The sequence below is a fragment of the Bombus flavifrons genome, chromosome 13 (assembly GCF_040668555.2).
Source record: "Bombus flavifrons isolate JBK064 chromosome 13, iyBomFlav1_principal, whole genome shotgun sequence".
Lineage (NCBI taxonomy): Eukaryota > Metazoa > Arthropoda > Insecta > Hymenoptera > Apidae > Bombus > Bombus flavifrons.
Genome location: NC_138454.1, coordinates 6,924,460 through 6,940,731, shown reverse-complemented (window position 1 = coordinate 6,940,731; position 16,272 = coordinate 6,924,460). Strand labels below are relative to the sequence as shown.

Here is a 16,272-nt window from a genome sequence, read left to right as displayed (position 1 = left end):
GGTCCGCTTGTCTATCCTCGGCGTACGAACTTCCGGTATACAAACTGTTCGTGATTCGCCGTGCCTTTCATTTCGTTCTCTTTAACTTCTATCTCGAACAGAGATAAAAGGCAAACTTATCTGCCTGTGAAACTGATCTTCGGCTAAGTCTTCGACGATCATCAAGCTGCCCTCCCCTTTTTTCCAGACACCTCGATGACGCTAACGAGACTTGGCGACTTTCAACTGCCACGTGGCACGATGTCCGACACGAATCGATAAAATGGAAAAGCAAATTTCCCATATAACAATGGAACTATTCTCTGCACGGCCTAGAAACGGATTTAATCAGCGTCTGACAAAATTGTTTTTCGCGCAGCGCTTTGTGCACGCGGCCATTGTTCCGGGGATGCGCGTGCCATGGCAATAAAGGGAGAAAGTCGTTTGTACCGTAATGCCGTAACAATTGCGAGTCTGCCGATCGATCACGCGATGAGCTACCCTTTGTAGGGCAGGAACTTGCTTACGGGACCGATTATCAGAGGACAGAATTGCGTGTTTCGAGTTCCATCATCGTGCATCGACTATCGATCAGAAATCTGTCCTGATTGTTTACCGATCTGACTCGATCGTTCATCGCTGTTTACGAGCTCGTTAACCCTGCCATTTGTGTTGCATTAAACCGTATCATTGTCACGTAATGTACTTGAAAGTTGTACGGAATAGTTTCGAAAAGTAGACAATATATCAATTTCGCAAAAGACAGAGAGATAGTTGCGAAAAGGTTTTGCATTATGGTTTAGTGCCACGCCCTCGTTATCGGTGAACGTCATCCCAGCTTGTCCTAGATTATAAAGGGCTTTATGATCATGGTACCCTGCTATGTAGCTCCTTCACCGCAGGAGGCTGTCGGTCCGAGCTATTATCCCGTGATTTTAGTCCCTTTACGGTCTGTTGCTTGAATCTTCCCATCCCTTTCGAAGTAGATCATACGATCTGCTGTATATTATTATTTGATGCCTCTCTCGTTTCAACGGATACTGTATCCCCGAGGCTGGCTGTATTCTAATGCTCGCTTCAGCTGTTCAGTTTGAACGGCTGGCTAGGTCTACCCTGTGATTTCATCGAGCCTTCCACTTCTACTATTTCAGCAGAACGGTGTTCAACCGTAGCCTCCTTATCTCTACGGTCTTTATAGTCTCTCAGACCTCCCGTAGCCTGTTATTGCGAGTCCTCCATTGCCGAGGGTTTTGGGATTCTTGACTTGCCGTGCTTTATTGACCGGCTATTTCCATCAACGCCAGTGAACCTCGTGATTTCAGCTCGTCTAATCTGTTTATTTAGCCAGCTTATATGTATAGTTAGAGTATATGTATAGAGAGTTAGCCAGCTAGAGTATAGTTTGCCGCTTCTAATCGAGATAGTGTTGCATTCACTGATACTATAGCTCCGTTAGATCTTGTATTTTGTGCTCTGGACGTGATCATAGTTGGTAAACAAACAAATTCGAATTACAAACAAGAACACTTGCAATGTAGACGGACCACTGAAGAATGTAAGTAAACAAATGTCGAATTTTGATTCGGATGAAACAAAGTACTAGGTACTGTTTGCTCTGGTACTTTCGTTGCAATGTACAATCGTTCGCACGAACTATAATTCTCTAAAATTATTGGAATATTTTTTCAACTACATCGTATTTTCAGTGCATTTCGAATTTCTTAGAGTTTTCCACTGTTGTTCTATACCTAGTCAATAAAATTATAAGTTATACTAAAATCGTGGTCTAAAGGATACACTGAATAGCAAATCTGTTATTTTGTCGTACGTGTTTCGCTCGATCTTAGCGATCGTGTGTCCGTGTATAAGCGTCGAGATGGTCTAGCAACAGTACTCTTCACTTGGACGAGCAAAAAGGAGACAACAGATGAAAGACGAAGGGAACAATATCTTCGTTTTACTGTTCCGAACGCGAGTCTCAGATGAAGATGCTATTGGTGCGAGTAGGCGTGTTTAGAGACGTCCGTGGCAAGCATCGAGACAAAGAAATTACTTCCAGCTGGCCGGATCGGAGAGCGTTCGTCGCTGCGCTTGTCTCGGGCGCCCGGGAAAATGGAAATAATATTCCGACAGACGAACATTGAGGCCTGGAACGTCGGTGATCCGGAAAGACGTTCTTCAAGACGGCGCTACGCGACGTAAACGCGCTCATTATGGCGCCGTGCATTCTTTGCACGCGGGCACGCGATAAATTCTACGCTTTAGTGGAATTTATCGACCCAATAATTCTCCCTTTTCATTGCTTACAGCAATGCTGACTCGATAAATTGAATTGAAGATTCTAAATCGGAAAAAGGAAGAATTCGATTCTCGTTAACTAAACGATTAGTCTTCAGCTTTTAATTTCGTTTCATTTCTTTCTACGTTTTTATACCGTGCTGTATTGAAGTAAAGAAAGAAACTCGCTGAACAGGGTCAGAAGAGCTTTAAAAGCTTGTTTCTTCAACGATCCGCTTGTTCTCCCTGGCACGTTTGTCGACTGTACGGCACGAATTCGTTCGTGTTTGGAGGGTATATCGGGCTTGCACAACCTTGACGTGGCCATGTGTCTGCCGTCATAGCCTGTTCTCGCGTTCTCGCGATACCGAGCCTCGAATGGCACGGTTACGAGGCTCATTTTTCCACGTGCACGTTTCCAGGTGACGTGGCGCATTGTTTGCGTTTCCTGGCTCCGTTACACGCTCGCGTTATCGACCTCTTCAACGTCGGATGCTGCGAAACGACACACAGAACTGTTTGCGAAAAGAGTAATTTCATCGTCAGAATGATCTATCGAGGACGAGGTCGCGACGCTTTTCGTCTCGACTAGCTTACATCTTCTTCGCGAATTTTCTTCCTTTGACATTCTTGCAGTAGCATTTTCGTTTGATGCCTCTATCGGCACAATATAATACGCGGTATTTGCGCAATGACAGTGAACGAGAAAGTAGAAGATTTATTACACCGAGGTGAGTGTATTACAGGCCGAAGTGAAATTGGAAAAATCGAGCCTTCACGCGTGAGCTACGTCTTTGAAGAACAAGTGTCTCCATATACCTGCTTAATTACAGATCGGTTCATACCCGAAGATTCTAACAATTCTGTAACACGAAATTGCGAAAGCTTCGAATCTCTGATTGGCCGAGACGGTTACATTTATTAATTGCGACGCCTGATGAACGAAGCGAGCGTAATACACCTGCTGTCTCCTGTCATATCCCGCTAGTTTTCTTCTCAATCCTGCGAAACAGCCGATCAATACCGTTTATTATCCGTACGTCGAACGAAAGTGCCATTCTGAAAACAGATCATAAAAGAGTCGCACGTGTTCCATTTAGACATCACGTTTTTCCAGCCACGCAGGTCGGCTCTCCGAAAGATCGAAACAGATAGAGCGACACTGAGATCTTTCGGTTATACTCGAAGTACGTACATATATCCGCAAGATAAGGAGATTCCGAGGCGGACGGATACATTGTGGCTTCGATAAATCTTTGGTTCGCGGTGCTGCCGGCAGATACTGCCGGTATTAAGGCCGGGAAGATTGAGATGTTAAGCGGATGGCTGAGTCGGTCGCCTTCGCTATTTCCACGTTGGATACGTTCTCGTGCCGTGTGTACAAGTTTCCTCGTAAATTGACAGCCTGGCTCCGGTGATCGATGCTTCGGCTGTCGTTCACGCCTACGACCGTGCCGCTTTGATTGCAGTTTGCCGAAAGCCCAAGGGGCCTTGTCGAAACGCCTGCAGGCGGAGACGTTGTATCGATTGAATTAAATATGGTGGAACAGTTTCGCTACTCTGAGAGTCTCGAGTTTAACTCAAGTTGATTCAGCACGAGTGACGTTTAAAAGAAATTCGAGTTTTTCCTGTTAGAAATTATTTTGTTTGATTGTACGAACCAAGCGTGGGAAGTGATCGAAGTACAGGCGAAATTAAAATGGTCCATTGAAATCGAAGCTCGATCACTGGGCGTCCTTCTGGGCACAAAGGTAGGCGGTGTTTGCGCGCTTTGTCAGAAGTTATCAGCATTGTCTGGTTAAAAAGCCTTTCGAGAAATGTTAACGAAGCGAAGCTTGGCTATCTTATCGAGCCACGACAGAACAATGCCTCGTTACGCCAGAAGCGGACGAATGATCGCGCGCTTCTTCACGATTTTGTTCGCCGCATCTTCGAGGCGCGATTAAAACCTTCTTTATTCGAGAACCGAAGGAGCTATGCCTCTGTGACGATACTCTCGACTTGATTCGACTTCATGTTATTATCGGAAACGACATCGGAAAGAGTTCGAGTGGGCCACCGTCGTCGACTGTTCAACCCCTTTCGAGAACGTTTCATCTTATTCTCTCTGCCCCAGTTGGGAAACGCTTTTCGACGCTTCCAACTTGCAAGAAACGAGATTGTCTAATTCCTCCTTTCTGGCGGTTTCTTTAATTGCGTTGAAAATCTCGGTTCAGGAATATTTCTTCCTCGATCTCACGCGAGCTTGCACTCTCTATCTCTCTTGAAAATCCTTTTTATCATCTCCGTCTGCACTTGTCTGAGGAAAGCACTTTTTGCGCGGTAGGAATGTCCGAGATTCTTCTCTAATTGCCAGTCCTTTGCCCGTTTCACGATCAACGTTTACTCTGCCCTAGATTGCTCCGTCAAACACACAGTCTATTTTCTATCGATGTCTCGATAATATCTCGATGTTTCACTGCAGTACGATTACCTTCTCCATCGGATACTTGACTTCTAAATTCCGTGCAGAAGGGATTTTCGATGGTACGAGACAGGAACGAAGGCTCTTTGTTCGATTGTTCAAGAATTCCCTTGATCAGCAGGTGAAACGTATCGAAACTTCCTACGTGAAACGACGGCTTTGCCCGCAGAGAATTCATCTTTCATGGTAACAAACATCGACAGACATAGCACGGCGGTTCCCAGTCAATTCACGATGGTTCGTCGAAAATCCGGAAGGACGGCTCTCCTTCTGTTTCATCCTCTTCTTAGAGCGATTTAACCCGGCCCCATCGCTTCGCTCCATCTTCCTCCGTTTTGTTTTTAGACGCAATCCGTGTCGTTCGCTCGAGACGGACAGTAGAATGCAACATCCACTTGGATATCCGTGCCGAACCGTGAACGAAGAAACTCGGAAAGAAACGGATTTCCTGGATCGGAGTAAAACGTGGAAATACTGCATACGACCAGAGACAATTTTACGACGTCTTTCCTTTTTTCCTTTAATACCTATTTTGTCTGCTGTGCGATGGTGTAGTAGAAGTTAAAGAAACGTTTTTGATTTCTTCGATTTTTTGATCTTAAACGCAGACTAAATGACAGAGTAAGAGCAAAAGCAACGGAGCGGAAGTTTGCCGCGATTCGTCACGGAAATTCGACAACGTGAAACTTTGACAGCGAGGGACGCGGATAGGTAACTTGGCTTTCACATATCGCGAAGTTACCGCGGAAAGTTTTAGCGTTCGACGGAGAAAATCGTGGTTGCATCGCCGGCTGTCCGTGCAACTTGACTTTCGCAATTACGTAGTCGATATCATGCAAATGTACAGCGGGCGGCAGGACTACCCTGTCGAATACGACTGACGTAGAATGTCATCGTCTGTGCATTCGGAAAACTAGCTCGCAACTCTACAAAAATGATATAGCCTGGCCGTGACACCTATACATTCCCTTGTTTCGAATACTTGATTTAAATTTTATTTAAATTTCCAAACATCCCCAGCGAGAAAAAGATTAAAAAGTTACAATCGCGCGAGAGCACGGACCGAGGTAGATAATTCAAGTTCTACGCGCTACAACGACAAACTTGCAGGTTTCTTCTTATCAGAAATTTCCTCCCAAGGGATTCCTCCGCTTCCTGTTTCCCCTTCCCGAACGTCCATCGCGTTAGAGTCCGCGAGAAGTTTTACGACCGACGTCAACAACCGGTACGTCGCGTCACCAGAGACGAAGTAGTTTCCGCGGGATGATTTATAGCACTCACCCTAACCGGGGCGAAGATCTGGTCGGGCTTGATGTTCTCGAGCCTGTGCTCCTGCTCGCCTTTGTGCAGCAGCTGCAGGTGCGGTTGAAAGTGCGCCGGACAAAGGGTGCCAAGTGGAAGAGGCGACGCCCATGCCGGCAAATGGGGTGGATCACGAGTGCCTAGCTCCCTGTAGAAGGACTTCAGGAATCTGCAAGTACCAAGTTCTCTGTGTTTAACCGGCCGACCACGTGGAGGAACGCCACTCAACGAATTTGCTTAATTCCGCAAGCATCACGGGCTAATGGAATGTTGGCACAACGCCGATGACCGTTTCGCGTCGCCGTTGCATCGAATACAAACCAAATATGATCGAATGTGATTCTTGAATTACATCGATCCCCGAAGGGATTGGAAGATGTTGATTTTGGTTGAATCGAAAGGGATTTCCAGCGTATCGTCTAACTATGGAGAAAAGCAGTCTCTTGAATAAATGCGGAACTTCATAGTTTCGTTTCTTACTTTAAACGATAAGCAGTAACTGTCTTCCCTCTAAAGTTAGTGTACGCGTGCTTATAGAGAGGAGTTGGAAAATTCAGGAAAGATTAACACGCTTCGGCTTAGCCTCGATGGGGTTTTATCATTTTATCGATTTGCCAGCCAAACTAGGGATAAGAAGCCGTCTGGCAGACTCATTTAATTCTACTTTAAACTCCTGGCCGACGACAAACTGCTTTCGAAAGCTGGCGCGCGTTCTTCTTGCTCAACTTTTTACAGCATCCCACTAAAATTCCAATTAATTCGAGTTACGAGGCGGGACGCGGCGTTACAGTGGATCGCTTATCGGGTGACTGGTTAATTTCCCAGGCGACGAAACCGTAGTCGCGCTAAGTGGCAACTTCGCGTTGAATGATGCATTCGTTGTACCCAGGTAAGATTGATGATCTTACGCGGAGCCCATAGCAGGCTGATCAAGCGTGGAGAAAAGGATTGGACAAGGATAGGGACGGGGATAGGGTTTTACTGCTTCCGGACGATTTCTCCGACAGGAACAGTCTGCAATTTTATGGGCTCGCCCTGCTGGGACCCAGGTGGCCCCGTTCGATGACGATTACCTTCTTATTTATATTATTACCTATCCGTTTTATTGTTCGCGAGGATCGTAAATTCTTGTTTCGATCGGAGTTACGATTTAAAAATTGCGAAACGTCATTTAGATCCGACTATAGTCCTCCTTATATTCCATTCACTTGCTTACTTATGAATCAACTGGAATAAATAAAAAAACAAATATTCCACCCCATTACTGTATCCCAAGAATATGGAACATCTTGCAGAATTTCCTTACAGAATCCAGCAGCCAGTGGTGAAATAAACATTTTTCACGTCTCGTTGGCCAGCAGAAGGTTAAATAGCGTGTCTCTGAGGAAAAAGAAGAAGAAGAAGAAAAAGCGAACTGACCTTAACAGTCTTCCCAGGGGATCCCTTTCCGGGGACGGCGGACCTCCGATTCCACTTCCGGCACCGAGTCTTCGCGAGGACGCACGTGCGCTCGATATGTATGCAGCCGGTGCAGGGGGCGGGCTGCAGGGCGGACAACAAACGGGGCTGCTACCCCCTGGGGTCGAGAGGGTATAACTCCTCTCCAATTCCTGAAACAAAAGAAGAGAAAAGCCGCTTTAGTAGGTCCCTCTGACTGCTCGCCCCTTTTTTTCCTAGCTGCCAGTGTCGTTTCAATACGGCGCCATTTTATCACGCGTTTCTATTGCCTGCTACGCGCCGCAGAAACCACTGGTTGGTTCTGCGGACTATCCCGGATAAATAAATGTCGTTGGAAATTTATCTCCCCTGGCGTCAATTTTTTCTTCTTTTTTACGAGTCTTTCTTGGCGAGTAAGGTCGAAGGCGTCTGGTTATCGTTGCTGGATTAAAGAGGATGTACAGCGTTCGTTATTGGAAATATCAGGAAGCAGCAAGGGTCAAGGGTGAGCGAAATTTCCCTCTCGAAAGCGGAAGACTAATGGCCGAAGCTTGCGAGCAAGCCCGAGCCAACACGTGGCTCATCGACGCTGACCGAACGCAATCGATTACCCAAGTGCTGAATCATCGTTGGTGAAAGCGCCACGATTAACGATTGCAAGCATCGATTATTGTTAACAAACTAACAACCGCACAGGATGTGACGTTTCGTCGAATAAGGTCGGATAAATCGGGCCGAAGCGCCGATGAATATAAATTACCGAATATATTATGTTTTTAGTTATACGAGATTGTTCAACTGTTCTTTGTGAATCAAAGAAAATGTGAAGGAGCGTCATGTATAAGTGTTTCGATAAAAGTGCCACATAGTTTTATTGAGAAACGAATTCATTAGGTGGAGTGGGAACGAACGATAATCGTCGGTGTGTTGCGGCATACGAGTACGTTGCCGCGTTCTTTATCCGGAACGGTTTTGTTCCCGAGAGAAGTCGAGAAATCGTGCGGTCACGTCGGCGATCAACGTGAGAGTAAAAAAGAGCTTACGGTTAGCGATAGTGGCCGCCTTTCAATCGTAACGCTTCTCGTCGGCTACGTGACCGAAGATAAGTTGATCAGAACGGAGGAAAATCGAGAACGACGACCGACGTCCGTTTCGCTTTTTCCCGTTGCGGCTTTTATCCGGAGACCAATTTTCTTCTCGCACCGCAAAGACACGCCGTAACGCGCATTCCACCCCGTCGATTTTCCCCCTTCTTTCGTCGCGCCTTCTTTCGTCGCTTTTTCTTTTCTTGCCCGGACCTACTTCTACCGATATCGATTGGTAAACGCTCCTCGAAGAACGAACCACAAGGACAAAGTACAAGACAGATCCATCATCCAATTTGTTTTTTGTCCCACGTCACCAGACCACCCTCTCTCTCTATATATATTTCAGAACAACTTTTGATCTCGCCGAGTTTTACCATAGAATAAGGTTATCTCTTTATTTATTTATTTATTTACGTGTTCTACGTAATATTAATAACAATTGGATGCGTTCCATATTATTTTCTTATTATTATTTCAAACAGAGACACAGTCTTTATTCTATCGTTCGCAAAAGAAACGCAAATTTTTAACTATCTTCTAACTTTAACTAACTTCGTTGACGTACAACGCGATGTTATCATTTTCAAAGCGAGTAGCAGGATGAAACAACAGGCAAGGAGTAGAAAGTGAATGATCAAACAGCCGAACAACTCTAGAAGATGCGCGTAGAACTATAGAAGCGCGTATGCGTTTGTTTGCCCAAAGGGAAGTCGAACGACGAAACGATAAAAAAAGGACGACTTATCGAATCAGCATGGAACGTGTTCGTCTGCTCGAATGGAACAGAGCCGGGTCGACGCGGTTTAACTGTTTCGTCGCTGGTCTGGTTCGATCGTGGACTACTTTTCCGCCAGCCTGAACGAAGATATGGCACGCGGCGGTTTCGCAGGTACCGATAAAAATGCTCATTGAGAGGGTCGCGAATCACCGGCGCAACTTTCGGGTCAAGCCCAAGCACCAGGATGCAATTACGGAGATAACGAACTGCATTCACGGCGTTTCTATTAAAAAACTGTAAAGACTTTTAATTAAATGCACGCGAAAACGGAAGCTCGGTCGTAGCGTTGACGTTTATTCCCGCGTGCAATTTTAACGAGTATTGCAGTATAGTGAAAACAATTAAAGTCGAATATTCTATTCAGATTAGATTTGCTCGATTATCCTCGAATCGAGGCTGATCAACGTTGATCGACGCCGTTTGGAAAGACTGCGCTAGCACAGGCTCGATAATTAAACCCTTTAATCGCATTATTCTTGGTTATTAATCCCGTTCAGTGTGGTAGCTTTCTATAACGACTTCCGTCGAGCCGCAACGTTGATCGATCAAACTAAATAATGGAGCTTTGTGGGATCTTTCCTCTGCAGTTTCGAACAGATTGGGTAATACGCTGGACGAATTTAATCCGTAAAAAACAGTCTGCCATTTCTTTCTATTCTCTTGAGCTTTTTAATACAAGAAAAACACGGGTCTCTGGAAGGATAAAATTTCAAGCGAGGTATTTTTGTTCCACTACGTAAATGTTTCCACTAGGTTCTTTGATTATCGGTTTGCAAGTCGATTGTCCCTTTAGCCGATTCACCGAGCCACACAGGGAGATCGAACGATGTTCCGACTGTGTGTCGACTATTGCCTTCTCCTCGACTTTTTGTCGCATCTGCCGCAGAGCCGCAACTCGTCCCAAGCGGTCCGCTTCCTCATGACCTCGATATCCCGCAGACTTTTCCTTTCAGACTTATCTCGAAAGCTCAGTTTATTCCAGGTCCGTGAATAATCCTCTGGAACTCGGCAACAACGTGAAAAATTGCGCTCCCCTTATTTACTTTACATCCCACGCTTGATCCGCGACTCCTTTCTTGCCACGGAAATTTCATTAACTTTCCGATCTTCAGCTACGATCTTTGAAACGCCCCACGTATCGCGCGTCATCGAGAATTCCTTCGCAAAAATTCCTCTTTTTCACGCTGGATTCTCGTCTTCGCGAGCAAATATCGGCCGACTCGCGGAACGTCATCGGCAGATAACGCACGGCCTGTTCCAGAACAATGGCTCGAAAACTGTCTGGGCTGGAAGCTCCGCGACGCAGTCAGAACAGGCGAATGGTAAGGGGCGACGGGGCGAAGATCTTCGAGAAAGCCAGCGGCATTAATTTGAGGTAATTTCTGCTGCAGACGACAAAGGGCTTCCGTGCGTTCGCCGAAGACGCGCGTCGCGTTGGTTGGGCGCGGACAAAGGGTTTCCCTTCGAGGATTATGGGAATCACGCGTCTTCGTGCTTGTTAACGGTATACCTTATACGGAGTGCTATACGTCGCAGGTAACTGCGGGGCAAATACGTCATTACGACGCTTCGGTCTCGAACGATGCCGCAGGAGAAACGCCGAGTGTTTCTGATGGAGCGCCCTCGATTGTCTTTGCCAAGGGACTTGCAGCAATTTACAATTAAAGTCGCGCCCGGGAAAACCGTTTCACTGCAACGTTCAACCATCTTCCAGTATCGAGAAACTCGGTACTAATGCTTGATGAATCTTCCAGCTTGGTGTTTCATGTACGTTGGCGAAACACGGGGGATTGACTCTACAGAGAAAATGTTGTTTGTGGCATATCTTTTTAAGTTACATGTTTTGTAATATTCTGTATAATACAAATTTTAAGTAGCGATCGTTACGATTACGCGGTGCTACCGATAAGTTCACGTTCAAACGATACTTTCGACGCGAGACTCGACGTTTAACGTTACGGTTTTTGAAAGAAATTGCAGCAATTTCGGGAAGGTATAAAATTGTCTGATATTTTACGAAGCCATCGGTGCAAATTGAATGAAGGCATCGGCTCCGCCGAAGGTTTGCTCGTTCATTCGCCCCGAGGGTGTATTAAGAGCTTTCTTCGCGGGGTTGCGAGCACGATCGCTTCGGGGAACGATTAAATCCTGGTCAGACTACGATGTCCCACCGTGTTTCGTGGATTAATTAATTTACGAGGAAGCCGAGTGTTCCAATAAAATTTAGGCAAACTTGAGTACGCTTGTATTAACTTTGACATCTCTAAAGTAAATAGTTACGTTACACAGAGTTCCGGATGTTATTTCGCGTTAGCCAGGGCAAACGTTGGTCAAGAGGTTACATCGCAAAATGGAAATTTTCTAAAGTCACGTTCGCCAAGTCGTGAATTTCGTTTATTTTACAAAATTGTTCCGCTTAAACGTTCGAATACGATTACAGGTGAAAATCGTTGTATAAAATTCTCGAGCCTTTGGAAAATCTATCGATTCACCTGCGAGGCGACTTTCCCTGTTTGAACAATGATTTTGTAATCGTCATTAATAACGGGCGTCTGCCGGCTGTTAATTTTTCATTTCCGGCTGGCAGGGGTTCCGGTCAAATAATAGCGTGCTTCGTGCCAGCTATTTCGTTCGTTGTCGACGCTCGGAAAATTGAATTACAACTGTAATTGTAATTTCAGTTGGTAATCCTGTTGAATGATTCGAAATCGCCACGCGATCCCACGCGGATGAAATAAAGATCGCAGCCGGGTAATTAACAGCACTTTGAATGCGATCGATGCGACGAAATACCGACGATTAATCATCCTGAACAATTTAATATTCAATCCGGCAGTACGTGATCCTCGCTAAAAATTGCCTACCACGACAGACGAGTCCTCTTCAGGGGATTACGACGCGTATTAAGCTATAAACGTTGCTTCAAATATCCACTTCATAAACCCTTCTTTGCTAATGACAGTATGAAAACGGTTATTACCTACGGTGGTAAAATTGCCCGTTTATTCGACCGAAAATTAAAGCTCTGTGCGTCTATTCGCTGTGCCATTTATCTACTAAACCAAACCGCCCTTGTTTATCTATACCACTCCACTTTGCAGAGAATTACGTTCATCGAATCAACGATATACCGCATCGTTCCGGTATAGTTAAGTAATTAACCATTTTCCGGGAATACATTTTACGTGTGGAACAAAAGATGATTCTCGTTGCAAGGAGGAGAACAATGTGGTTTTGCGAAGCAGACACAATGCTGCGAGGAAAATTATGGCGACGTACTATAGCATGAATCACCTATTAAAATCGTCGAGGATGGTAACAAAAGGGTAGTGGCGGGCAAGGGGAATCCAAGGGGGTTGAAATCGATGGACGAGCGCGTCAAGGGAACACGACGACCCGATCCCGAGGAATCTCTCTCCTCCTACGTGTTAAAGTTCCATCACCGGCGGAAGTTAATTTAATCCTGATCCAATTAAACCGGATATAACGCTAAGCCTGTTGGTGGGTGCAGTTGGCCGCGTGCAGTTAACGTGCCGATGCTAGCCGTGCCAGTTAACCACTGCGTAAATTGGAAATTGGCCTCGCCGTCCAATAAATATCGGATTAGCCAATAAATCGGACGGAAAACGACGATGCGTTATATCGCCGGGGTACAACGGGGGAGAAAAGGGGTGAATTGACGTCGGTGCCGTTTCTGCGCGATGGGGGACCAATTTCATCTCCGAATTTCGCGCGTTGAATCGCGCGGTTTTAGCTTCCCTGATTTTAATAGGTCATCTGCTCTAGCAATATTGTCAGGCGATTGGCTACGGTAGAATTTTGCATAACACGTTTCCGAGCGTCGGACATTTGTGTAACGCGACGAAAAAATTGCACGAATATCCATAAAACTGTTTCAAGCGGAATTTGTGTACGGTACCATAATAGAATATTCAGACTTATCAACAGAACGGATAACCGACCCTTTAAATATTTAATACGAGTCGGTTTCAAACATCACCGCCACGGTCGCGATGCTCGAGTATCGTCGCGCTGCTAATGAAATTTCAAGACGCGTGTATAATATAATATAAAATAGAACGTAAGTTAGAGACAAAAATTTTCTACGAGTGTTTGAGTGCCTTTACCGAGTTATTCTATTCTCTGGCGTTGTACGAGATTCCATTGTATTCGGAGACGAACGTAAAATGTTACGTATATGAAATTACGATTGAGAAAATTGAGTTTCGAGTAACCTACTTTCCAAAGGCAACTCGCAAGAAGCATAGTATATAAATATTGCGATAAGAAGGTGCGAGAATCTGACGTGCTTCATAAAATTCCTTTTTCAATGGTTTCTGGATACCAGGCCGCGAACTCACAGATTTACAGACCGATAGAAAAAAGTAGCTCGATACGCGGACTATTTATTATCTACGACGTTAGCATCGATTTTTTCGGCACAAAGGGGCAGGCGAATCGCGTAACCCACTTCCGGGATTTAAAGTATTTTTCAGAACGAATCTCGATTTACGCCGGGTCGTATCAGACTCGATTTATACAGCTGAGCGTCGAGCAGTCCCTGGTTATGGTCATGTTACGCAAAATTCGCGTGGATACGGCTACATCGGGAATATACCAGTCTGAAAGTTCTCTTTGAGCTTTATAAAGTTACTTATGAAGTAAGTTGTGTTTTTACGAGGGCAACACGCCGCGACAACATTTGCTGCACGTAACCCTTGTACCAGACGTGCTACGTGCTCATTTTCTGTAACTGCACGTTGCCGAGTGTTTAACCAAATGTCATTAGCTTTAATTGCACACTCGAGATCAGTTTCTCAGTGATTGTCAATTACGGAGCTGATTTATTCCTTTTAATAGTTTCTTGCATCCAACTCCTGTCGTATTTTCAAATGTTACATCATAAAAAATGTTGCAAATAAGTATTCACACTACAGCGGTTTGAAAAAGTATTTGGACATTTATCATAGAAATGATGTACACTGTGTGTGTCGTATAAAACATTTTGAAATTTCCTTCGCGCTGTAACAAGTCATTTTCCGTATCGAGTTTGACTTTATCCGACTCTAATGAGTTACGACTATATCGATGAAATTTGAAACAGATCTGCAAGTGCCAAAGATGGTTCACACGGTGTATAATAATTGACTTTTGAGTTTAAACGCTTTTGCGATCCCTGCGAAGTATACACTTGCACTAAATATCATGTAACTTGTATACAAATTGTAATATCTGTTTCAAACTTCACCAATACGTCCATGACAACCGGGTCTCGTTACAGTGCAAAATGTAATTTGAAAATGTTTTGCATAGCACACGTAATATATTCATAAAAGGTTTCTAGAAATTCTCGAATACTTTCACGAGCTACTGTATATGTTTCCAAAACGAATGCCATTCTCTCTACTAACAGTCTCTCGTAGTAAAATTCCTTGTTCGACAGTCGATCGATGGGCCTGGGATGTCTTTGTCGTCGGGTCTCGCGAATTGTTTTTCGAACGCGAGCTTTCGTTCTGACGCATCTCTGCTCGCGTTCTTTCTCCATTCGTCAAACTGCACGTATGCACAGGTGATACGTGTATTCGTGCACGTTGGCAAGCAACTGGCGGATACGTGTATGTGATTTAGAAACACTGGTATTTATGCACTGTCGAGGCATTGAGCTGGCCAAGCAGCGAGCCATCCGAAAGAAACGGCATTTTTCAACGTCGCGGAAACAAATGAGCCGCGATACAGGCCCACCCACGTTCCCTATACTCGAAGTGGTCGTGCAAACACGAAAAACACGACCCTCCGCTTCGCGATCAACGCTAACTTCGCGCTAACGCGTTATTGACTGCGAAACGAGAATCGATTGCCTCTAATTTGTTTCCATTCGTCGAATAAATTCCACCATAGGAAAGAGATTAAGCTTATATTATTAGAAATTTTATCAGAAATTTCGCCAAGGAACGAATCACAAATTACTCGTACGTGTAGTAAATATTTTAGAAACGAATTTATTCATTTAAATTTAGTGGAAATTTACAAACTATGAATAATTTTATTATCGCATATTATGTAAAATCATAAAGACATCTATTGTAACCTGTAACTTGTTAATTCATTAATATTATTAATTACTAAATTACCATGTGAGAGAGCCTAGGCAAGTGTTCCGAACCTACAAACTACATCCAACAAATACAACGTTGAAAACTGCCTAAGCGATAGAGTGTCTCCATCACAGGGAATCCAAATTGCCTGCGAGTTTCGAGAAATATCACGGTTAAGGTGTGAAAGTCTCTGAAAAATTGCTGATATCCTTAATAGTATAAGTAGGCAAATGAAGGGAAAAATAGCGACTCTTCCGTAGGTTTTATCGCGAGCGTAACAATCGTGTTACACACGAACGTAACTGCAAGCGTCGTTTACTTGTAACCGAATCTCTGTGCATTCCTCGATTCACGAGCCATTCGGTTGGCTCACATAATTTCGTAGCAGCTGAGCACGCGGTCGTAAATATCGTTTAAAACGCTGCGGGAATCTATTCCTTTATCGGAAATTGGGACAAAGTCGTTGAAATAATTTTTCAGCACAAGATACATCGCTGTTCCACCGATAAAATTGTCCCACATCTTTTCGAATTAAATATCCTCCATGAAGGAGATTCATCGTAGTGCCTTGGTACACGTCGTTGTTAATAGAAAATGCAAGAGGAACTGGATATCTTATAATCAAAGAAACAACGACAGAGATTGCTTCTTCCTTCGTTTCTCGAGGAGCAAGTGCAAAGCGGATGGAGAGATGGCGAGGATGGCAGGAAAAAGGAGTAATTAAAGAAAGATCGCAGTTGAAATTATTACAGGACCATTCGATTAAGCGGCAACTCCTCCGTCCTCGGAGATGGAGTCTTCGAAATTAGCGTTAACGAGTACGACAATAAGACGATTTTAATTATATCAGAG

The 16,272-nt window shown here is 44.6% G+C and overlaps 1 protein-coding gene across 3 annotated transcripts in view; it reads right to left on the bottom strand.

The window, feature by feature from the left end:
- The window catches only part of LOC138185878 (uncharacterized), a 166,032-nt gene that overhangs the window by 34,927 nt on the left and 114,833 nt on the right, over nucleotides 1-16,272 (bottom strand). For all 3 annotated transcript variants that reach the window (XM_069125196.1, XM_069125198.1, XM_069125197.1), the window contains exons 4-5: nucleotides 7,442-7,632; nucleotides 6,002-6,191 (exon numbers count right to left, since the gene is read on the bottom strand). In XM_069125196.1, coding sequence (XP_068981297.1) covers nucleotides 6,002-6,191; nucleotides 7,442-7,632 — 381 coding nt within the window. The remainder of the gene's footprint in view (nucleotides 1-6,001; nucleotides 6,192-7,441; nucleotides 7,633-16,272) is intronic.